The 24,074-nt window shown below is 42.6% G+C and overlaps 2 protein-coding genes across 11 annotated transcripts in view; one reads left to right on the top strand and one right to left on the bottom strand.

Moving 5' to 3' along the window:
- Positions 1-14: 14 nt before the first annotated feature.
- On the top strand, positions 15-20,579 carry LOC114594173 (uncharacterized). 5 transcript variants are annotated; one of them, XM_028723520.2, is made up of 15 exons: positions 15-100; positions 3,205-3,346; positions 4,439-4,561; positions 5,041-5,160; positions 5,540-5,659; positions 6,305-6,427; positions 6,707-6,789; positions 7,885-8,010; positions 8,968-9,013; positions 10,384-10,517; positions 14,419-14,547; positions 15,770-15,887; positions 16,567-16,701; positions 17,789-17,914; positions 18,768-20,579. In XM_028723520.2, exons 1-15 carry the CDS (start codon positions 74-76, stop codon positions 18,887-18,889), a joined length of 1,674 nt encoding a protein of 557 aa, XP_028579353.2. In that variant the 5' UTR covers positions 15-73; the 3' UTR covers positions 18,890-20,579. The 5 variants fall into 5 exon arrangements, with proteins under 5 accessions (XP_028579353.2, XP_028579357.2, XP_028579352.2 ...); XM_028723524.2 differs by having other exon boundaries at positions 38-260; XM_028723519.2 differs by lacking the exon at positions 15-100 and having other exon boundaries at positions 267-3,346.
- Positions 20,580-22,561: 1,982 nt separating this feature from the next.
- The window catches only part of MAP7 (microtubule associated protein 7), a 99,704-nt gene continuing 98,191 nt past the window's right edge, over positions 22,562-24,074 (bottom strand). For all 6 annotated transcript variants that reach the window (XM_028723516.2, XM_028723515.2, XM_028723517.2 and 3 more), the window contains one exon: positions 22,562-23,378. In XM_028723516.2, the coding sequence (XP_028579349.2) occupies positions 23,368-23,378 (11 nt within the window). In that variant the 3' untranslated portion in view covers positions 22,562-23,367. The remainder of the gene's footprint in view (positions 23,379-24,074) is intronic.

The following is a 24,074-nucleotide window of genomic DNA, read 5'->3' as shown; positions in this document are numbered from 1 at the left end:
CTTCCGCTCGGAGAGAGGGCGGAGAGGAAATATGACCTCTTTACCTTGGCGTCTCCGGCTACCCGTATGAAAGATGGCGGTTAGAAGCGGCCGAGGCGGTGTGAGTGACGCTAGCTGCCCTGGCAGGAAGTCTTCGGGATCACGTGATCTTTCCTTGTGTTGGAAGGACACAGGGAGGGAAAAGCCTATGCTGCTGAGGCGCATGCGCCCTGTGGCGCTTTTTTTTTCTTGTTAGGTATCGTCTGCGCAACAAATCACGGGTAATAAATAGGGTCGATTGCTCGAGTCTTCAGAGTTTTGCAATAGCTGCGGGATTACGCCATAGTTTGGGGGGAAACATAAGGGCAGATAATTTCGGGTTCGCATTATTTTGCTCATTTAGGAAAATGTTCGCGCATAGGGTTAGCAGGGAAATTGTGTAACTGCCTTAAAGCCAGCCATTGAGCTGCGTTCCTTGGTTCAAATCCAGGATACTGTACAGTCTCCTACTTTGCACTTCTCTTTTTAGTTTATTGTGCTCTTTCTTGGGAAAAGTATTGAATGGCATTTTTCAGTCTTTTGAGTCCGTTGCTGCAAAAAGAATGAATAGTTCTGTGGCATCTTAAATTCATGCCACAATTAATTTGTTACCCTGTAAGGTGCCACAAGACTCTTCTTGTTGTTTTAGAACAGCGTTGTAGCATCACAACATCCATTTAATGTAGGTTGGACTGAGAGACAGCAACTTGTTTCTTGCCATCCAGTCAGCTTCTGTACCTTTGGGGCTAACGCTGCGCTCATTTCCCAGCCATCATCAGTTCCATCCCCATCAATCCCAACCATCATTACTTAGCATTTCAATTTCATAGAACCCATGTTTTAAAACTGGCTAACTGACCCTATCTGTTTTCACATGGAGTGTCCTGGGGAAATGATCCACTGTTATTGAAACCTAGACCTGTCCATCCATCAAAATGAAAGATGCTCCCAACCTCTCAATTCCTTCCCCACTCAAGGTTATGGTGTTTGCCTAGCTGGCATGGTTTTGCCATATATGAGCACTTAAGTCCACAGAGTGACTTGGGACTTTAGAGTATCCCTGATTCAACATGAGACACCTTATTAACAGCACAATCTGACCTGGGCATGTACAAACTGTCCAAATCCCTCATTTCACATTGTCATTTAGGCTTCACAGAGAGCCAAAGCACACCTCTTGTAAATACCTTATAAGCAACAATTTACGAAAGAAATAAAGCAGCTTCTGTCATCTATCGCTTGTACATTGTGGGTCTTTACAAAATTGAATAGGTAGGGAAAGAAGCCGTATTGTATACTTTATGACTCTAAGGACAGAACATATCAATAGGTGGCACTCTTCACTCATGCTGCTATCGTTATATATCACTTAGTATAAGTATAAGCAATTTCGGTATAGTATAGTATAGTATGTGTTTTTTTCTGGGGGGACGCAGGGGTCCCCTAAACATTTTTTGAACCTCTGTACTTTTGTCCATTTACTGTATTTTTCCCATTTTGAACTATAAAATGGTGATTTTCTTGAGTCAAAACCCAAGTTTTCGATCAAGCACATCCCTGCTTGCTGTGCTGCTGAAAATGTTGCCCATATGGGGAGCAGGACCTTCTCTGTGACAGCACCACAATTGTGGAACTACCTCCCATTGTTGAAATGACTGCCCCCCTCAGTATTGTCAATTTGTTGCCACTTGAAGGGCATTTATGCATTCAGGCCTTTGGAATAAATTGAATATTTGCACCATGTGGTATTTATATTTATTTTATGTAGGATTTTATGTACTGATTGTGATAGCTCAGTCGGTAGAGCTATGAGACTCTTAATCTCAGGGCTGTGAGTTCGAGTCCAATGTTGGGCAAAAGGTTCCTGCATTGCAGGGGGTTGGGCTAGATAATTCTTGTAGTTCCTTCCAACTCTACAATTCTAATATTCTATGATTGGAGGCAGTGGCCAGGAAGTAAGGATGAAATTTGGCTTAATAGAAGTCAGGACAGACTAAGATAAGAAAAGAGGTGGTAAAGAAACAGCTAGGCTACTTTAAATGAATTCAGATCTCCAGGGCCTGATGAGCTGCATTCAAGGCTACTAAAGGAGCTTGTGGGTGTAATCTCAAAGCCTCTGTCTATAATCTTTGAGCATTCTTGGAGAACAGGTTAGGTTTAGGTCCCTGCAGACTGGAGGTGGGCAAATGTCCCACACACACACCAGGTAACTACAAACTGGTCAACTTGATGTAGGTAGTAGGAAAATGATGCTGTGATTACTAAGACCCATTATGTTTCCCCATCATCCTGGGGGAAAGTGGCAAGTGTCGTGCTGCAGGGTTCTGCCCCTAGGAGTTGGCTCCTGTGGTGTCCTTATAAGCAACTTGGATGAAGGAATTGAGGGGATGCTCATCAAATTTGCAGATGACATCAAAGTGGGAGGGATAGCAAACTAAATGTTAATGATTGTGGTTGCATTTGTGTATTCTTCTGCGTCTGCCTACGTGAAGTATTCAAAGCCATTATGGCTGGCTGGCCAACCAGACAGTACTATTGTTTCTGTCTGGTAGAAACTGGAATTTCTCGTTAGTTTATTATTATTTTTTGTATTTTCTGATTGGCAGCTCAGTTGTAGAGGTGGAGCCCAGCAGGTGTGCTGCCCTCACCCATGATGTCACTCCACAATATGCAAGCATTCTTTTGTTTGTTATCCCAGAGGCTGTTGCTGCTAGCCTTCCAAAACAATTGACCTTATTCTTGGCATACAAAACATGATTTCTCTGCTACAGAACAGAGGTGGATTCTGAATGCACAATTTTTGTTTGACTGCCTAATTTTTCTCCTTCCTAAAATAGAGGAAAGGTGATCACCCCCGGCTGCAGCCTAAAGTTTTAAAAGTATTTCTTATGCTTCGCAAGAGAGAACAGCGGTTAGATTTTGCTCAGCCATGCTGTTTGGACACAGAAAGCAGCAGTAGCTTTTCCTCCCAACTTGTCTAGATAAATATTTTTTTAGTTATCTAGATCACAATCTGCCAGTACAAGGGAGCACAGGAGCAACAGCGGGAGTACAAACTCTCAGTCTGCATTTCTGATTTTCTGTTGGATCCGAAAGTTAATCATGGGTCAGCTGTGTACAAAGTGTGTCCAGTTGCTTTGTGACTTGGCTCTCTCAGTAAAAACACTGTCTTCGGGTCTGGTGCAGGATATTCAGGAGTGCTTGGGTCAGATCCATGAGTGCCCCTGTCTGAAACGGAAAAACTTTAAAACAAAGCAGCTATACAAGCCTGCCCTTCAGACCCAGGAAGAGGAGATTGCTCAGGAGTTTCTGCAGCAGATTGAAAGAGGTGAGAAGTTTCTGTTATGAAGGTGGGGCAGCCAAAGTTGGAGAGATGTTTACTTGAGCTCGGTTGCTTTGTTTAAGATCATGCAGTTCAGTGATCCTATAAAGTGAATGACACAGAGCTGTTTATGCTTCTGCTCTTAAGAGCAATGAAGGGAGAATGGGGGAACCAGTATTTCACCAGCGCCAAATATTCAGACAAAGCAGTGGATCCCAGTTCCAGGCTGATTGATTAAATTACTCTCATTCAGCATTTGAAATCCCAGTTCTACAAAAGGCATCATAGCAAGGGATAGACCTGTTAGCCTCTTGCATAAAAGCAACAAGAAATATTGTGGCATCTTAAAAGACTAACAAACACATACTTTTGCTACAAGCACGAGCACTTTCCTAAGCCAACATTGAAATACTCTCTGTAAAAACAGAGGATTGGATTTGAATTTATTCTTTGAAAACAGAAAGACATCAAATGGAATGCTGTCCACTTCTTCCAACACTTAAGTGCTCCCATCTTTTGTTTTCATCGTTGATAATCAAGGAAATAGCATGGCTAAGCTGGTTTGATAAATATAGTAACAGAAATCCAAGTTTGGAATGTCCCAACTACTCTCACAAACTGGCACACTGTATATAACAACTTTTTTCTCACATGAGGTTTGGACTGCAAAAATGAATGGGGGGATTACCGTATTTTTCGCTCCATAAGACGCACCTTTTCCCTCCTAAAAAGTAAGGGGAAATGTGTGTGCGTCTTATGGAGCAAATGCAGACGGGAGGCTCTGAAAGGGAGCGCTGACCAGAGCCTGGGATGCATACAGGCTCTGCTCAGCGCTCCCTTTAAAGAATATTTTTTTTCTTGCATTCCTCCTCTAAAAACTAGGTGTGTCTTATGGAGCGAAAAATACGGTAATAGTTTTTGCAGTCATTTGTTCAGCTCTATCTAGTATGCTAATTTTAAATGAGAGAATATTTCTACAAGGAAATTTGTCTCTGTCGTGTTTTATCTGTTGCTTTAAATTCTGTGCATTTGGACTCTTCAGGTATTTAACTTCTTCTGACACAATTCAGACTCTGTTATTATCACATCTTTCTTAAGGTTTTGAAATGTCACCACTTGGCAAGGTCTCCCTAGAGGCTCTGAGGACCTTGGCGTTTTCAGAGAACCCTGGCTTGCAAAAGTCTGCTGCTCTCTATTACTTGAACATAAATCATCAAAACTGTAAGATCCATTCCATACTCTCTTTTTAAAAAATTTGTAGAAACCTGGAGAAGCAAAACAATTTCTCCCAAACAGCTGAGTTGTGCCCAAGGCAGTCTTATTGGTTCCCTAGCATGTGTGCATTGGGTCTAGCCCCTTCTAATGCAAGTTCTCTGGATATTTACTTGGAGCCCAGATAATGTGGCACAACTTTTGCAGTTACTAGTCTCCCATTTTATTATTTTATAGAGGTGAGCAAGTGCTAGCTGGCTTTTTACTCATATGAGAGGTTGGCAGAAGAGGGTCTAGTAAAAATAAGTAATACAGGTTTAGTTTTCATGCGAGTTTGCACAGACAGCTGAAAGGAGGGCTACAAGATATTTTGAAAAGCAAAGCAGGCCATCTAGGTGTTGCTCTAAAAGCATCAACTGTTTGAAGATGTAAGGAAAAAGTGTTCCAGAAGAGCTTTTTACAATCAGCATTTCATCTCATTCTTGCAGTGAACATCCAGCTGCCTCGAGAGCATCTGGAAATATACTATGCTTTGTTGAAGTCTAATGACTTGGAGGTTCAGCAGATTTCATCGTCATCCCTTGTGAATTTCTTACTGGAAGGAAATGGTGAGTAAATGCCCAAGATACCATATCCTGAAGTCTCCATCAGCATCAGCTGTGATCTTAGGAACTACCACTGTCTAGTTGCCCTGGTATTTTATTTGAAGGGCAGGATATAAATTCCTATACTAAAAAGTGATAATCAGTAGGATGGATGTTTGCCCTGATAAAATGTGGGGTTTTTTTTGGGGGGGGGGGAGGAGCATTCATTCAGAGGATGGGTTTTGCTTACTTCTCGTACCAAGGGGGTGAGAAATCATTTATTCCGGTGTAAGATGCACTAGTGATATTGTGCGCTGATGGCAATCCTTTTCTCTCTCCAGTATATAGCTGAATTAAAGGCACATTAAACATAACATTTACTCCTGCTTTTACTGACAAACAGTAACCAAGGATCATGTCGTCCAAATGGATCTAATTGAGCCAATTCTGGAACTGCTTGAGTCTGAAGATGCCACAGTCCAGTGTAATTCCTGTGCCTGCATAATGACACTAGCTGTTACAGGTGAGGAGCGTGTCCAAAGCATAAGCGTGCCCAAATCACAAGGGATAATGTCACACCTTGTGATTGGGAGGTAATGATGTGCCTTATCGTTATATAAATTCTGAATCAAGAAGAGCTGAATTCTGTGAGCAGAATGGATTATTCACAGTGGTATGCTATAACTAGTCGTGGCCAGTGTAGTGGGACAGAGCTTGTGGAGGCACACTTCTGACACCAGTTTGACTGCAGTTTACCTGGATGGCTCTGGGTGGTGACACGCTTGGTGCTTCACAGATGCACAAGTGGAGCCAATGCAGTCCTCCAGGATTGCCTAAGAACTGCCTAGTCACTGGCCCCATACTGTGCAATAAATATAAAGTTGGCCTTGGAGTCCTGGGTTCAAATCTTAATAAATGATGAAGTGTACTTTCTAAAGTCAGGTTTTGCTTCAAGGTGACCATAGCAATAAGCTTCTTCACAAAAACCTGATGGTAAACTCTTAACATTATTCATTCTGCCACTAGTCACCCAGGACCCCCAACTCATATGCTGCAACTGTTTTGTGCTGCCCACTCTCTGTTCTTTAAAGTGTGCCTGGAGGAACATGGATACTTCTTCCTCCAAAGAAACCTCGTTGATTTCTATTTTGCCCTGTTGTTTTGCCAGATGTCAGCCATGAAGCCATTGCAGCAGCAGGAGGAGTGGTACCCTTACTGGCCCTTTCTAAATCCTACGATCCAAGAGTCCAACAAAATGCAGTTGGAGCAATTTTCAACCTCACACAATCAGGTATTAGGCTGCAGGGGATTTATTTCAATGGGCCAAGTGCGTTGACACAGAAATTTGTGGCAAGGGAAACTTATCGTCAAAGCTATTGTTTTCTTTAAAATGAAATATTTTAATTCAACTACAATGCTAAATCATGTCTACTCAGCAGGAAAGTCAATTGATTCCAATTGGGCTTATTCCCAGAAAATGCTATTTTTAGCTCTTATCTATGCAGTGATGATAAAGAGCATGTTCATTTGGTCAAAATAGCTCATTAGCAATACCACTCTTCCCTTGCAGAATGGATTCAGCAAATTTTGTTTCGACAAGGTGCTCTTCCAGTCCTCACCCTTTTGTTACAGTCTCCCGACTCGGAAGTACAGGTAAACTTGACATTAAAACAGAAGTTCTTGAGCATTCAAAGCTGTGGAAATAGTCAGCTGCTCAACTGAACCTACAGACACAGGTAAAAATAGACGAGACAGTAGTCTTTTAAAATTTTAACTTCCAGAAATTAGTAATGCAATGGTGTTGGCACATACTTTTGCTTGGAGGGGGGTACTACATATGTTTGTGCACCTTGGAAATGAACCTCTTTAGTGAAATGAAGAAACAGGTCATTGCAGCTTGAAGAAAGGTGCTCGTTTCCTAGTTCAGATTTGTTGTAGGGTTAAAGAAAATAGCCAGGGGGTATTCCAGTTCCTCAGTTCTGTTCTCAACTTTTGTTTGGAAATAGCTATTAATAGGCACTAACCTGTTTGAGATTCAAGAACTGAACAAATACTTCTTTCTCATCTTCAAATAGGCTAGTGAAGAGAAATGCAAACATGTAAATACATGACTGGAGTGTAGATTTTTATTCTGTTCTTACTATAACTCCTGAGAATCATAAACAGCCTCATGATGAGTATTTTATGAATGCAAGGAATGCCATTTGCCTAGCAGAATCTATGCAGTATGCCTAGCAGAGGGGGACAAAATAGTGTGTTGAGTGATTTGTTAAGAAAAGGGATCTGGTCATCTCACCGTTGCAGTATTGTCCCCCTTTTTTGACTCTTAGACATCCAGACTCTACACAATGATAATTTTCTAATCACAGAGAATTTCATAGACCCATAGAATTGTAAAGTTGGAAGGGAATCCAAGGGTCATTTCAATACATGCTGGTTGACACAGTTGGCAGTGTCCAGTGCAGGACCAGCACAGTCTGTGTGGACTGTAGCGATCACAGTTGTGTCTCGTTGGACAAATACTATTTTTTCCTGGGACATTCCCAAAACTCTTGGAGATGTACTACAGTGCCAATCCAGAAAATGCAGGGAGATGCTGTATGCAAATACTCTCTCAATTTGATCACCCTAGGAACACCATCATCAGTCATGGTCCCTTTCATTTGCTGTGAGGTCTTGACCACAGTTTAAGAACCCTTGGCTACAAGCTTTCCTTTCTCCAAATCACAACACTTCTCTTTCTTACAGTATTATAGCTGTGCAGCTCTGAGCAACATGGCCACAAACTCGCAGCACCATAAAGCCATGCTCCAAACCGGTGATAGGTTTCTTCTGCGGATGCTCCTTTTCCTTCTGTCTTCATCTGTGGACAAGGTAAAGCTGTGGATTATGCAGGTTTGATTATGCAGCCCCCCTGGTTTATTCAGAAATATTATTTTGATACCAGTGGGATGTATTTCCAAGTAAGGTATGCTTAGGACTGCAGGCTAAATATCTTGTGTTCAGGGCAATGACTGAAAAGATGCTTTCTTCAGCATGGGGGTGCAAGAATACACAAAGGCTGGAGTTAGCTAGATGTGGCATCTTCCATGAATTTCTAAGAGATCAAACTCAGAATCTCCTACAGTCAGAGGGGATTTCATGTTTAAATAATGGTGAGAGCTCTTGGTTCAATATTTTCATTCTCACAGTGATGGCCTGGGAATATAGGGATGGGCTTTTTCCTAATGTCTGCCTGGGGAAGATTGTGAGGTAGTGTGGGGAGTAAAATTTCACAATTACAGATCTTCCCAAACAAATGCAAAATTAACTAGATTGTTCACTAAGGCTGCATACATGCATTTAAGGCATGTGACTTCCCTCAGAGTATCCTGAGCACTGTACTTTACCCCTCACAGAGCTTCAATTTGTAGCACTGTTAAACTACAGCTCCATTATTCTTTTCTTTTTGGGGGGACTGTCATGTGTTTTAAATATGTTTTAAATGTATGGTGTGTGTGCACCTTAAATCAAGAGCAATTTGTTCTTCTGAGAAGGCTACACATCCTTGTACTATTAGGCACCCATAAGTGGCACTTTTTTGAGTATCTTTCAGATATCTATGGGGCACTCTCACAGTTGGCTTTAAAGGCTTAGTTTTGCCTCATGTTGCCACAGAGGACATGCTTACATTTTAACTTTACCCATCATTGACACATAATCCTGTCAGAACATTTTGGAGGTTTAGCAAGCATTGCATGAAGCTACTGTGGACCAGTCAGCTTTGCGGCCTTTTCACAGCCAAAACTTCTTTCTCTGTTGGGTTCTGATTTCTTTGTTTTCTGCAACTAGGTTTCCAACCAGGCTTGTGTCTGTCTCAGGAATTTAGCCGCGAGTGGTAAGTACTACAGTCCTAGCATGCTAATAAACGAAAAATTGCAGTCACTTAAAACATACAAAAATAGAAACCCCTCCTTCCAGTGTTTTGTACAGTCTAGCCTCTGGAAGGAATGTCCTCAAGTCACTCTTCGTTCTTTTAAAGTAAGATGAATACCATGTTTTGATTTCAGGCACGTGGATGGTGTAACTTTTTTTTTGGAAAGTTAATGAACCCTTCAGTTACCAGAGGCTGTGAGAGTGACAGTACTGTTGTTCTAAAGTATACCAACAAACACGGATTCAGTTTTTTAGAGAAGGTGACTGCAAACCAACCCAGCATTCAGACTGATGTAAAGATTAGTAAAACTTGATTGACCAATACCTTACAATGCTCAAGGCACATTTCTGCCACAGATGTTCGGGGCGGGGGAGAGATCATGTGGAAGTTTTACACCATCTATAAAAGGAGAAAAGAGACTGAAGAAGGAGTTAGTGAAAAATATCCCTGGCTATTGACATTTTTGCTCATGTGCTTGTAATGAAAGATGTCTCTCTGTGTTTTAAATTGACAAGCAAGATCATTAATATGGATTATAACTACAAATCCATACACTTCCTTTTACCATTCTTAAACTGTCAATTCTGTGAGGAAAAAGTAGACCAGAATATGGATACACACACACACACACAGAGCTTTTTCTGGGGGGCCGCAGGGGTATGCATACCCCCTAAACATTTTGTGAATCTAAGTTTGGCCTCATTGAGGGGCAGTATTTCAATAGTATTCCTATGAATAGGAAAATGAGAGTACCCCTATACATTCCCCCCTCCCCCGAAAAAAGCACTGTCTTTGTGTGTGTGTGTGTGTGTGTGTGTGTGTGTGTGTGTGTGTGAGAGAGATCTAATCCAGCGGTTATCTAATCCAGAGGCTGCAGTCAATCACTTGTGCCTAGCAGCTGATTTTGAACAACCACAATCCCAACCAAAGTTACAGAAACACAATTCTCTGTATCCTTTCTATCAATTTCAGTCCCCTGATTCTGAAGAGAATTCTTTGCAGCAGTGCCTTGCTACAAACATTTTGCATTGCTCAAACATCCAATTGGTCTATCGTTCTCTCTTTCTTTTATGCCATTGGCCAGAACACCGGTCCAACCCTCTTGTGCAGTTTGATCTTCATCTTCTTTTGACTTTTCATTAAAACCAGAACCTAAAGTTTAACTTCTATACTATCATAACATAACATAACATTGCCTGATCTGTGAAGTCCAGCTGACTTGATTGAGTCAGTCTAGAGGAGGCCCCTTTCTCTCACAAATCCTTTTCTCCAAAGCAGCTTCTATTGATCTGCACACATGACCTTGAGCAACCTTCTCATTTTCCAAACAGAGAGTGGTCAGACCAGCATCGTTGCTTTGCAGATCCCGTCCCACCTGCTCCCTCTCCTGGCATCTAACAGGAAAGACACTCAGCACAATTCCATCATTCTTCTCCGGATTTTATCCCAGCACCCAGACAACCAGGTACACATTTCTGTTTTATATTACCCTTTGCCTTGTTAGCTTTAGTCAAATGTGCATGGCCGTAATGTTCCGAGGCAGCTCAACCTTGAAAGATGACAGTGGACAAAAGTTTCATCAAAGGTAACACATTTAAAATGACAGTTTGACGCGGCCAGGTGATCAGTAGACAATAATTCAAAATTCATTCTGAAAAGTCTTCAGCATGCATTTGAAAGTGTGGGATGATGTGGGATGATGTGCATATCCAGAAATAAGGTTGGAAAGGGAGCACTGGGAACAAATTCTGATTATAATCATATTGGGTTCTAATCTGTCTTCTTAAGATTCACATTCTGTAGCAAATATCCATTTGTGGTTGTGATGGATGGTATAGCTGCTTTGGCATTGGAGTAAATGTTCTGTGACAGAGGAAACCTGAACAATTAATCCTCAGTAGAGATGTTTATATTGTCTTCAGCTTTTCATCTTGGTTTGCTCAGACTACTGGTCTCAATGCCCTCCAGTCTGGGGTTGTTTTTTCAAATACCTTTTCAAGGATTCCCATTCTGCTCTGACCTGAATTCCAAGTGAAGTAGAAAAGGAGCTCTCCATGGGAACCCCAGCAGGAAAACAAACTGTGGGACAAAGCTAACATTTCCAACCAAGATGAACTAATGTTTCAGTGGTTACCAACACTACACTGTGTTCCTAGGGAAGAAGAAATCATTTGTTATTTGGTGACTTTGGGTTTGGTTGACTTCATAGCACCTTCATTCCTTAACAAACGGAAAAGCCCCACATCTTCATAATATAAACTTGCCTGCAAAAATGCATTTGGATGTGGGAGTGACATATGAGTCTCTATATGGTGGGACACAGGCATCAATAAAACGAATGGAGGTTGTAACATGGGAGGTTTGTGGTGGAACAGGAAAGTCAAATCCTGCATGTGCCATTGGATGCACACACACATTTCAGTATCATCTGATGTGGTTTGGAGGTAGTGAAGGCTCGATTTCTCTGCATTGCTGCCGTGAGTTGAGAGTGAAACACGAAGAGACAATTTGTGGAGCTTTTCATAATTCTTCATAATCGTAGCTCCCAAATTGCAATACACTTGTTGCAGTTCATCTTAAATGTAAAGAGTTTTAAAAACTTAAAGCATATCTCTTTGATTCCTTAGTAATTCATTCACTCTACTCTTTTTGGTGCCTGCTAAAAAAAAAAAAAAAGCATGTTTGCATGTTTGTTTCAAAAGGCCTGTCTGGACATGCAGAATATTGGCATGTGTTTTCTGGTTTTAGTTTATTGCTGATTTTTAATTTTTTTAAAATTGTTTTAAATACTTGTTTTAATTGGGGTTTTTTTTTACTGATAATTTTGTTGTTCTTATTCTTTTTTTACCCGCTTTGAGCTTTTTATTAACAATCAAGTGATATATATCTATATCTCAATCACCCATCTCTAGTCCCATTCACAGTGGTATGGTAGAACCATGTCTCTTCTGCTGCCTTCATTTCAGCAACTCACTGGCTACCTTTCCCTTGTTTTGTTTTTTTTTCAAGTAAATTTTTATTAGTTTGCTTCAGAAAACAAAATGGACAAAGAAAAAAAAGAAAAAACACACACAAAAAAACACAAATTGAAGATTTCACATCAAAAATTTCACATTACCGTCTCTTTTGAGACTTCCTTCAGCTTGTCCGTAAATCATTCGTAGTAGTAATTAAAATTACGCATTTCCTGGCTTGTATTGACATTATACATCTCTCTCTCTTCTATTCCCTTTAGACAATAACTCTTGGTCCTTCACAATGCTTCTCTAAATCCCATTAACGTTGTTTGTCCCTCACTTACATGTTCCAGATAATCCACATACTTTCCCCATTCCTTGATGAACTTTTGGTCTCTTAAATATCTAATCTTTCCTGTCAATTTATCCAACTCCGCGTAGTCTAATAACTTTGTTCTCCACTCGTCTACCGTTGGTACCGTATTTTTCGCACGATTGGACGCACCGGACCATTGGACGCAGCTAGTTTTTTTGGGGGGAAATAAAGGAAAAAAATTTCCCCTTTATTTCCCCCCCAAAAGCAGGTCAGGGAAACCGAACCAGGTCGAGGAACAGCGGGATAGTGGCGCTGCGCCTCCCTGCTGTCCCCCAAGCTTGTGGGGCTGGCCAATGTCTGTCCGGCGGGCGGGGAGCTCTGCTTCAGGGCGCCCCACCCGCCAGGCAGCAGGCTGCTATCCGCAGCGTGGGGAGCCCTGTGGGGAACTCCTGCAAGCCTCCCCACTCTGCGGATGTCTGCCTGGTGCGAGGGGCGCTCTGCTTCAGGGCGCCCCACCCGCCAGGCAGCAGGCTGCTATCCGCAGCGTGGGGAGCCTTGTCGGGAACTCCTGCAAGCCTCCCCACTCTGCGGATGTCTGCCTGGCGCGAGGGGCGCTCTGCTTCAGGGCGCCCCACCCGCCAGGCAGCAGGCTGCTATCCGCAGCGTGGGGAGCCTTGTCGGGAACTCCTGCAAGCCTCCCCACTCTGCGGATGTCTGCCTGGCGCGAGGGGCGCTCTGCTTCAGGGCGCCCCACCCGCCAGGCAGCAGGCTGCTATCCGCAGCGTGGGGAGCCCTGTGGGGAACTCCTGCAAGCCTCCCCACTCTGCGGATGTCTGCCTGGTGCGAGGGGCGCTCTGCTTCAGGGCGCCCCACCCGCCAGGCAGCAGGCTGCTATCCGCAGCGTGGGGAGCCTTGTCGGGAACTCCTGCAAGCCTCCCCACTCTGCGGATGTCTGCCTGGCGCGAGGGGCGCTCTGCTTCAGGGCGCCCCACCCGCCAGGCAGCAGGCTGCTATCCGCAGCGTGGGGAGCCCTGTGGGGAACTCCTGCAAGCCTCCCCACTCTGCGGATGTCTGCCTGGTGCGAGGGGCGCTCTGCTTCAGGGCGCCCCACCCGCCAGGCAGCAGGCTGCTATCCGCAGCGTGGGGAGCCTTGTCGGGAACTCCTGCAAGCCTCCCCACTCTGCGGATGTCTGCCTGGCGCGAGGGGCGCTCTGCTTCAGGGCGCCCCACCCGCCAGGCAGCAGGCTGCTATCCGCAGCGTGGGGAGCCCTGTGGGGAATTCCTGCAAGGCTCCCCATGCTGCGGATGTGTTCCCGAAGCGCCTGGAGCTCTGCTTTCAGGGCGCCCGGCGCTCCGGGAAGCAGGCTGAGCGGAGCACTAATCCCGAAGCCCCAAGCTTCGGGATTAGCGCGGCGCTTCGCTAGCCCTGGGAGAGCCTCGCAACGTCGCGGGGCTCTCCCAGGGCTAGCGAGACCTTGCCGGCACCCAGAAGCTTGGGGTGCGCTGAGCTCCGCGCGCCCCAAGCTTCGGGATTAGCGCAGCGCTTCGCTAGCCCTGGGAGAGCCACGCAACGTCGCGGGGCTCTCCCAGGGCTAGCGAGACCTTGCCGGCACCCAGAAGCTTGGGGCGCGCTGAGCTCCGCGCGCCCCAAGCTTCGGGATTAGCGCGGAGCTTCGCTAGCCCTGGGAGAGCCACGCAACGTCGCGGGGCTCTCCCAGGGCTAGCGAGACCTTGCCGGCACCCAGAAGCTTGGGGCGCGCTGAGCTCCGCGCGCCCCAAGCTTCGGGATTAATGCAGCGCTCCGCTAGCCGCGGCTAGCGGATAGCTTCCTGAAGCCTGGAGAGCGAGAGGGGTCGGTGCGCACCGACCCCTCTCACTCTCCAGGCTTCAGCGAAAGCCTGCATTCGCTCCATAGGACGCACACACATTTCCCCTTGCTTTTTAGGAGGGAAAAAGTGCGTCCTATGGTGCGAAAAATACGGTATTTCCTGCTGTTTCCATTTCTGGGCTAGTGTTACCCTTGCTGCTGTAACTGCATAGTACACAAATTTGCAATCCTTTTTTATCTCCACTGGCTACCTTTCCCTTTGCAGGATGCACTGATGTGTGATGAAGTGCTGCAGGCGGTAGGGAACCTGCTGCTCACCTGGAAAATGGACCCAGTGATTGTAGGTCACGCTGCCTGCTTTATTAAAAATCTCAGCCTTTCCAGAAGCATAGAGGTGAGTGCCAAGTCTCCCTTTCAGGATTACACATTGTTCTGAAGGCTTCACTTCACTGTTTCTCTTACTAAGTGATATTAAAAGAAGGTTACCAGATTCCCCCCCCCCCATTGAATCTGGGGACACTTTTCAACTTCAATGGATTTTGTATGGGACTGATTTGTAGATCTGGGGACTGTCCCCGGGAAACAGGGACATCTGGTAACCTTATAATTAAAATGAAACATCGTCTTTGCTTCATTCAATGGAGTAAATGACTACGTGTTTCAAAAAGTGCACAAGAAAAATCTTACCAACAAATAAAAAGCAAGTTGTGACTTTTACGCCTTCACTGTAGGCTTTTTGGAAATTTGGCTTTGTTGGTATATATGCTTTTTCAACTAGGTTGTTCCTGTTCCTCCTCCACCTTCTCCTTCATTAAATTTCTATACTGTTCTCCATTTGAAGACCATAGGGCAGTTCACAACATAAAAATACAAAATGAGAACACACAATACATAATAAAACAAAACCAAAAACCAACCAATAACACCCCTTCCCACAAACACATTTAAAAGGCCATATAATGCTCAATGAACCAAAGGCCTGGTTATAGAGAAACATTTTTGCCTGGCACCTAAGGCTATATAATGAAGGCACCAGGAAAGCCTCCCTGGGGAGAGCATTCCACAAACAGGGAGCAACTCCAGAAAAGACCCATTCTCATGTTGCCATCCTCCAGACCTCTTATGGAGGAGGCACACGAAGGAGGGCCTTAGATGATAATTGCTCAAGAAAGTAGAAACCCACTGTGTACGGATAAACGTTTGCAGGAAATATGCCATACATTCTTGGCTCCTCATACCATCTCCCAGATTGCCTTGTTATCACACACTTGATGGCTTCTTGTGAAACGAAGGCTATTGTAACACATATCATTGCAGACTTACTCTGTATTCATTAATTTCAAGCACATCCATGTAATCTGAACTCTCCTGGTGGGACAGTCTCAGGGCGTCATGATGCATAACTAGCGCATTTAATAGAACATGTATTTGCATAGATTAAATCCCCACAGATGCCTTTGTTGCACACATTTCTGGGCTTAACAGCTGAATAGGCACAGCCCTGAAGGCCCAAGGCAAACTAAGAGCTTGGCATCTATAATTGCGGGGGGGGGGGGGGGGGACACCACAATTTTCAGAATGAATGTAACAACATTATCTACTTTTGTTCTTTGCAGAGAGTCATAGAAAGTCCGTGCATTGAAGGACTTTTTCAAGCTGTCCAGAGTGTAGACTTTCTAGAAGAGGAATCTCTTCACTGTGTGATGTCTTGTCTTGTTGACCTGATGAAACATGGTAAGGGGGCATTCAGTGCTGAGTGGATGGGTTGAGAGCACACACATTTTGTACTCATTGATTTCCGTTGCTGCTGCCAACTATACAGCACAGTGTTATGCATGTCTGCTCAGAAGGAAGTGCTGTAGCCTTTACCTATGCAAAAGTCAGTGTGCATAGGGTTGCAGCGGCCTTACAATTTTGGGACACAGAGGGAACCAAAGGGCAGTCGTAAAAATCAACAGATTCCCACAGTCAGTTCTACATTATCCACTGGCTGCATAGCTACCAGAGCTGCTAATAGGAGTGAAACACCGCAGACAAGTGATTTTAATCCCAACTTAAAGAGTTGTATCGGTAATGTAGTGTTGACATTGCTAGTAATTTCTCTAGTGCTTCTAGACCAGCGGAGGCAAACATGGTGCCCTCTAGGTGTTTACTAGCTGAATGTATGGAAAGGGAGGTAGCAGAGCAGCAGAGCATCTAATTCCCCATTGGTGAAACCCTCCCTAAGGAATCTTCCCACCTATATCTGCTTCTGAACATTTTGACCCACCCCACCTTAGTCTTCTGAAATCCATTTTACTGGCCTCCCAAGCTCTGCTAGTGTCTTTTCAGCCTTGGCCGTAGGCCTGTTCATTTGTCTTCTTTTATTTCAACTGTGCTGATTTAGTCTTTTACTCTGCTCTTCTACCACCAGAGGGAGCCACAGTGCGCATGCTGGAATTGGTGGATGACTCAGTGGTATGCAGTCTGGCGACACTGGCTGGCCAAGTGGAACAAGCAGAGCTTTCGTTCCACGCTGCCCTTGTGATCAAACACCTCCTACAGCACAGTACGTATCAATGTAAAAGATCTGATGTTTGCATTTCCAGCATGCCCGATATCACTCAGGTGACAACAATAGAAGTCCCATGGGCCCAAACAGATTGAATAGCAGGGGAGAGCACTGTACCGGTCAGCTTTAACAAAACTTTTATTTATTTTCTACGATAGTTTTCAGAGAGTTCCCTGGGCTACAACAGGACTCCCTAAGATGTTTTTTCTTCTGGACTAAGTGGCAGCTGCATCTATCAGTTGTCCCACACTAGCAGACTCCTTTGGGTGTAAAGAATACATGTTGAGTTCATTGCAGGAGCTTCTGTCTTGCTTGTGTAAATCCTTTTCTCAGTATTACATTTCCCTATTGAAGATAGCAACACTGCACAAAGCCGCTAAAATATTTGTGCATCACTGTGCACCATATGAAGTGATGCTTAATTTGAGTAACCAATGATAACATAAACATGATGTTTCTGTTGAATGCACAATATAACATTTAAAAATAACAGCTGTTATAAGTGTCAGATTCAGAATAATCACAGTGAGTGTATATTATTATTATTATTATTATTATTATTATTATTATTATTATTATAGCAGCCAAAATCATCAAGAAATCTTATCATTCCGATTTACAAACTTCAACTTTATGAACCAAACCTGAAGTTTAAGGCTCTATTCTCCATGCCATACTGGCATTCATGATTGGTATATATGAATTCTGAATATTATTAATTAGCATTATAAAATCTTTATTTATTAAGGTCTCAAGGCAAATTACATAGTAAACAAATATAAAAAACACAATAAAAATGATCACACTAAACATCTGCCCAAGCATACATTTCCCACCATAAAAATATCATAAGCATTATCAAACTATGAATACCAATTTATAATTTGTCATTCACCCAACAACTTAGTAACAAGAAAACCAAGTAGTGCATCAGCAATGTAATGGGGTATCAACATTTTACAGTGTATGTTTACACAGAAGAAATCCCACTTTGTTCAGTGACTTACTCCCAGGTTAAGTGTGTGAAATGTTGCCTCGTGCATTCAGTTTTGTAATTATTCCTGTCTCCAAATTAATTGCACAGAAGAGGTGGTGTCTTTGTTGAAATCTCATATGAGCAAGGTACAGCAATACCTCATCAAGTATCTTATTCACCAAGAGAATCGCTTTCAGCATCTGGGCGTATCCACTCTCTGCATATTACAGAAAGGTATGGACTGCTGTATCACTCGCCACATAATATCCCATGGGATTCCTATGCTATGGCATAACAGCTAAGCTCATCAGTACTTACCAGAAGCACCGCAGCTATAATGCACAGCTGAGTCGTGCCTGTTTCTGGTAATGAAAACCAAAGTCGTCCTTTAAAAAAGGTTTGGTGTAAGTTAATTGACTCTCATTTCACTGAGAATGCAATCAGAACTTTATACAGGCTCATTTGCCGTATTCATTACAAGCTTCCTACTGGAACTGAATCTGTTCTCATAATCTGATATATGAATCCTGGAAACAGCTATTTACGGTTCTCATAAAAAAGTGGGGAGCAGTCTTCTTTTTTGGCGTTTTTAAAAAATCAGAGTGGAAAAGTAGTTATACATGCACCTTCCAGCACCAAACCTGACTTACTTTTTAAAAAAATGTATCCGTTAACAGGGAATGCAAAATAACTTCCACGCATAAATGTTTGATAAATGGCTTAGATTATCATCGCACTCTGTGTCTGAAAGTGAGGAAATACCCCTAGCAAAGAAAGCAGGAGGCAAGATTCTCAGGAGACATTGTTGAACAAGTAAATGATCAAAGGATGCATCTTAACTTACTCTTGGAAAGTATTAAAACAAGAAGGAATATATTAGGTGTGAGTAATAGATAACTCCTGTTCTCAAAGTTGGTCAATTTGGCTTTGATATGAATGTCAGCTTTTTGTAGATCCAAGCTGAATGCAAGACAGGAGAACAAACCCTCTCTCCAATGTTTTGTAAAGTTGTGGACCAGGGCAAGATGTACACATATGACGAGTTGTGCAGGTCTAGAAGTTGAGTTGTTGCTTCCCTATTTTTTAGATGCAGAGTTTTCATCAGCATTCAACCAGAGCCAACTGAAGAAGCACCTTGACCAAGTCCGTCAACAAATTGCAGAAACACAGGAGCTTCTCAGTATTGCTGTCAGACATATGGACACCTGAAGCCTTGTTCCACCCTATGCGTTTTGCTCTAGGTGATGTCGCTCTGGGTGGCTAGCTTGTTGCCTCTGTATAGGGAGCCGACTCATAATGTGGGTGTCTCAGCTTCACGCCATGGCTGTGGGCAAATCCACAGCAAGCACATGCGCAATAGGACTTTTAACTTCCATATGGGTGGAAATTAGGGACCAGTTTACACAGTAATGTATTACTGCTCCATTATTCAATGCTTGATGACTCACAGTAGGATGTGTGGGCAGATTCTACTAAAAAGCACTGTGCTTGAAGTTTTATAAAAGGTCTGTTAGTGCTATTTGATCCATGATGGCTGATTGATACAATGCAGCTCATTATTTGATACATGGATGGGCCAGGCCTGAGGATACTTTCACTATCCTTAGATGTACAGACTGTAGCATTGCATTGTCCTTGTTGAGGCATTCATGAACTGTGAGAGCCTATACTGGTAGACTAATCAATCTTGCTCTAGGTTCAGCTCTGGCAGCATGCAATTCATTTCACGAGGCAAATATCTTCATGCTGCATAGGTGTTTCTGATGGCCTTAAACTCATCTGCAAGTTGATGGCAGTCTCCATTTCAGAATACCTAAACCCTAATTTCACCCCTTCCAGATGTCCAGTTGTAAATAATAAAATCTTAGCTTTTCAAGTGAAATTTTATAATCTTTTATTAAAATCTACATTTTGAGAAAGAAATGTGTGTGGAAAGTATGTATCATGCTAGCTGGTACCATTATATAATGCTACCAAGTCAGCCTATGTTTATACATGAATGACCAATCAGTTCTTTCATTGCCTAAGGATATGTTGTGGTGGAACACTTTACAGCTTTTGAGACCTCAGTTTTCAACATGAGGATTTTAGCACATTATCCAAAGCATGAATTTGTTGGCACATTTCAGAAAACTGATTAGCTTTCTCCAGGATTTAATTAAAATAGTATTCCTTCAGCTTAAAAACACACACACAACCTGGATGATTTTAACCCAAGAGGTACAAATTATAGAAAAGCAGTAGATACCCCATGTCATCCAAATTCACTGCATCCCTATACACACACACACCAAAATACCTGGCAGGAACCATCTAGACAATCCTGGATAACTAGTTTTTATAACTGCCTCACTATCAACTGAGTAGGACTTCACTGACATTCACTTTGATATGTCCTAAAGTGAGAAACACAAGTTTCATCATCCATTTATCTCTGTTTGCAATTCTCTTTCTGCTGTCCATCAAAACTCTTTCCCTAATTCAAACACTTCAAAAAGTTGTTATGCAGGGTCCCTGACACTGATCCCTCTTTTAATACACATCATTTTGGAATAGAACACACCTATGGATGTAAGAACAAATTTGCAATAATTTGGAAAAAACTTTTGAGCAGTAAATTTGAAACCATGTTGGAATATTTCCCTCTAAAAAGTTCCCATGCGTGCTACTTTTAACAGAAAATGGATGTTAAGTTGAATTATGGCTGCAGTTCAGATGGCAAGGGCATTTACAATACCATGTTATGAATGACGGCACTCTTGATTAAGGGCAGGTAAATTTTACATTGCCCAAATAACAATTCATAAAATGTTTCATCTACTATTTTGATATCCTATAAACAGAGTGCCTATTGTGCTTTAGGAGGAGTCATGTCAAAAGAAATAAACTCTTTCCCTCAGTTCCTATCTTCTTGTAATATTCATTGCGGTAACATTTGAGAATAATTGGGTTGGATCCTCCTAGAGAAGAAGTCCTTCTTATTGGAGGAAAAGAACCCTTGGATTTAAGTCAATGTCATCTTGGATTAACTGCTTTTGAATGTGCTTAGGAACATAATAAGAGGCTTGCTGGATCACAGCAAAGGCCCATCTTGTCCTGCATCCTGTTCTCAAATTGACTCACCATTTGCAGAACCTTAGCACAACCATATAAGCAGGACTTTAGTACAACAACACTCCCCTGACTTGTGATTCCCAGCAACTGGTATTCAGAGGCATACATATGCTGAAGGTAGGACTCAGCCACACCAATGGCTAGTAGCCATTTTTAGCCTTGTCCCCCATTCATTTGTCTAAACCCCTTTTAAAACCATCAAAGCTGGTGGCCATTGTGACATTGCTCGACTACTGTTGCTTTTATGTTATTTCATGTGACTAGTAGCCCAACTACATGACTACACTTCAACCCCTGAGCACACTGATTTTCTCTATATATTTAAAAAGTGCAAATGCCCCGATACATCAATAGCTTCTTAACTTGCACGTACAAAGACATCCACAGCCAACACAGAGCTCTCCTGCCTATAAGGGCTTCCCCTGTTATCTATCAGAGAGGAAAGATGTGTTCACAAACGGAAAGCACATTCAGACCCTGCCACTCCACTGACATGAATGGGAAAGCCTGTCTGTTCAGGAGTTCCACTGTGCACACAGGAGTCAGGAAGACACTGGTGGCTATTTTCTCTCAGCCTTCTGCTGAAAAATAAAAAGCATTTAAAAACAATGTACTGCCCCCTATACAGGAAACAGGAACACTACAGTTTTGTATTAACCTAGAGCAAAAAGTGCATCATCTGAAACCCATCTCCAACTCAAACGCAAAAGAGCTAAGATGAAATTTCCTCTATTCAGCTCCCCAAATAGACACATTATATTTGTTCAACAGCAACCAGTGCACCAACAAGTAAATATTAAAAGTGCACATGTTTTATATGAAGTTTACTTGATACTTATATCCTATATAGAAGCAAAAACTACATATTTGGGACATTAAAAAAAAAATAGCTATGTACAGGGAGCATAGAGAACAACATAAAAATATTTTGTTTTTGCTATACCACAATTACGGTACTAAAAAGTCCAGAATGGCTTTTGTTCCTCTCCTCCAATTCACTCTAGCCCACAAACCAGCATCGTCTCACATAATTCCCAACACAGTTGGCATAATTTTCTTTGACACAGCATGCACCCAATAAATTACATGAATTCAAGTGTGCTGCAAATCACTTCTCTTTATGACAGCATCCCCTTGGAGATTGATTTCTTGCTACACACTAATTGCCCAATCACACCATCCAGCACTTTAAAGTGCAACGTATCACTTTAGCGATATCCACTTATAGCAAGTTTGATATAAAAGCAAAAGACCAAACTGAAAGGTAGGCAGAGTTTTTACAGGTCTGGGCATAGCAGTGGGAGGTGCAAAATCAGAGGGGGGAAATGTCAGGGGCAGCACACGGAATCACAGGATATGAGAGCTTCCTGTTGAACATACAACTTTCACCTGAGTAGCCTGCAGCACTTGTACGCTGAAACAATCCTAACCAGGGTTGCTCAGTCTAAGTCAGTCAGGCTACAGGCAGCCCAAGTCCTGCTGTCCCTGCCAGAACCTCAACAGAAAGGACTGGGGCCTTCCAAATTATTTTCTATTGCAGTACTTGTTGACCACACACAGAGGTCTGCATTTCCAAAACACCATGAGAAAAAGATCTGGTCCGGGTGTGTCTCTTGCATCAATCACATCATCAGCTAGAGAGAGCTCTCCACTCCCCATTACTATCCAAGTATGGGGCTGAATGACCCACATCATGCCAGAAGATTTTGCTTTTATCCCCTGCATTCCCTTACAGAAGGGAAACTAGGAAAAATCAAGTTCACAATGTAGTTTTTAAGCACATTTTCTATGATTTATTTTGTACAGAACAAAATTAATAAATACATTATCTAGGATAACAACAGGTTTTCCATTTAATCCATGAAAAAATAATGCTTTCGATTTTTCACATTTTAAAACCTGCTATGTTATTTTATTTTTTAGAAGAAAATGCAAGAGGACAGTAGTGATGCCTAAATATACAGAATGTCCATGTAGGAGTTACATTTACAAGAACCTGATACAGAAGCCTCTATGTTGCCCCCATAATTAAGAGTTCTCTGCAATAATATTTAAACCAAAAGGCTTAAATAAAAAAACACCCCAGTAGCCCTACTTGTAGAGCAGTGAGGCATTTACTTTTCAAGTATTCAATCCGTAAAATGTAAAAGATACTTTGCTGATTTTACATACCTTTTAAAACCAAATACCCATCTTCAAAAACAACAGAAAACAAGTCCATTACCCCAATCAGCCCGTTATTGTTAGAATCCAGTGAAGCTTTTGTCTTCAAGAATGCAGAAAATATCTGTTATGCTAACCAAAGGAACTTGCTGGATATAATCAATTTATGCACATGAAACATGATTTTTCCTAGTGGTGAGATCTATTTGATAGAAAGGTAATCCAAGTCTATTCCCAATAAATTCTTCTGCTGGTTTTACTATGGCCTTAAAAAAAACCAAAAAAACAGTGTCCAAGAAATCTTTAGAAAACTCGAGAGTGCAAAAACTACCACACTCCTTCATAGCATGGAAGGAACTCCACTGGCTGCAGAGACTTTTATGCCACCTTTGGTAATTTGTAAGCAGAGATCAGACAACTTCTAGAAGAAAAGCCAATAAAGAGCAAATTAGCAGAGAAGGGAAGTTCTTTATAGGGAACAAACAGCAAAAAGAGTACTTTTATTATAATAAAAACACGCTGGCTACTTCTGTGGGCAGAAGGAGAGAGAAGAGGTGGTTTTCCCTGATTCTTCCTTCCACCCACCCTGTGCCACCTGCAAATATGTTTGATAGAGTTGAGGGACTTTCTGGAACAGTGTAGGAGATATGAGGGTGGGAGGCTGAAGGGAGAAATCAGTGGATCGTTAGCAGAGCCTCCGTTGGGTCAGAGTTCCTTCAATCAATGGAGGGAGCCCTCCCATTCATGGAAGAGAAGCTCATGTTCCAAGTCACAGACAGAAAATGTTAATCAAGGACTTACTTGCTTCGTATGGTGATCAGATGCAAAAGAGAATAGAATTGCTGAGTAGCAGAGGATGATCTTACAGATGCATCTTGTCATGAAGGGGTAAAAAGAGCTGCAAGGGTTGACGTTTCTATTCCTGTACCTCTGCTAAAGTTATAAGAACCCTGCCCTTTGCATCTTGTCATCTTGCCCCACCCTTATATCAAAACAGCCGGTTTCTTAAAGAACACACATTTGGGTGGAGAAAGGATGAGGTATATGCTCTTTCTCTTTGCGGTGAATAATTCATTCCAATCTTAGATTGGCCCAGTGAATCGAACCAGCAGGTTCC

Source organism: Podarcis muralis, chromosome 3 (genome assembly GCF_964188315.1).
Source record: "Podarcis muralis chromosome 3, rPodMur119.hap1.1, whole genome shotgun sequence".
Classification (NCBI taxonomy): domain Eukaryota; kingdom Metazoa; phylum Chordata; class Lepidosauria; order Squamata; family Lacertidae; genus Podarcis; species Podarcis muralis.
Note: the sequence above shows the minus strand (reverse complement) of the source record. Positions and strands in the feature narration are given on the sequence as shown.

Coding starts and splice junctions, on each gene's coding strand:
- LOC114594173 (XM_028723519.2), top strand. CDS start 3,121: ATGGGTCAGCTGTGTACAAAGTGTGTCCAGTTGCTTTGTGACTTGGCT. Junction 4,562..5,040: donor GAACATAAATCATCAAAACT/GTAAGATCCATT, acceptor TCATTCTTGCAG/TGAACATCCAGCTGCCTCGA. Junction 5,161..5,539: donor TTTCTTACTGGAAGGAAATG/GTGAGTAAATGC, acceptor ACTGACAAACAG/TAACCAAGGATCATGTCGTC.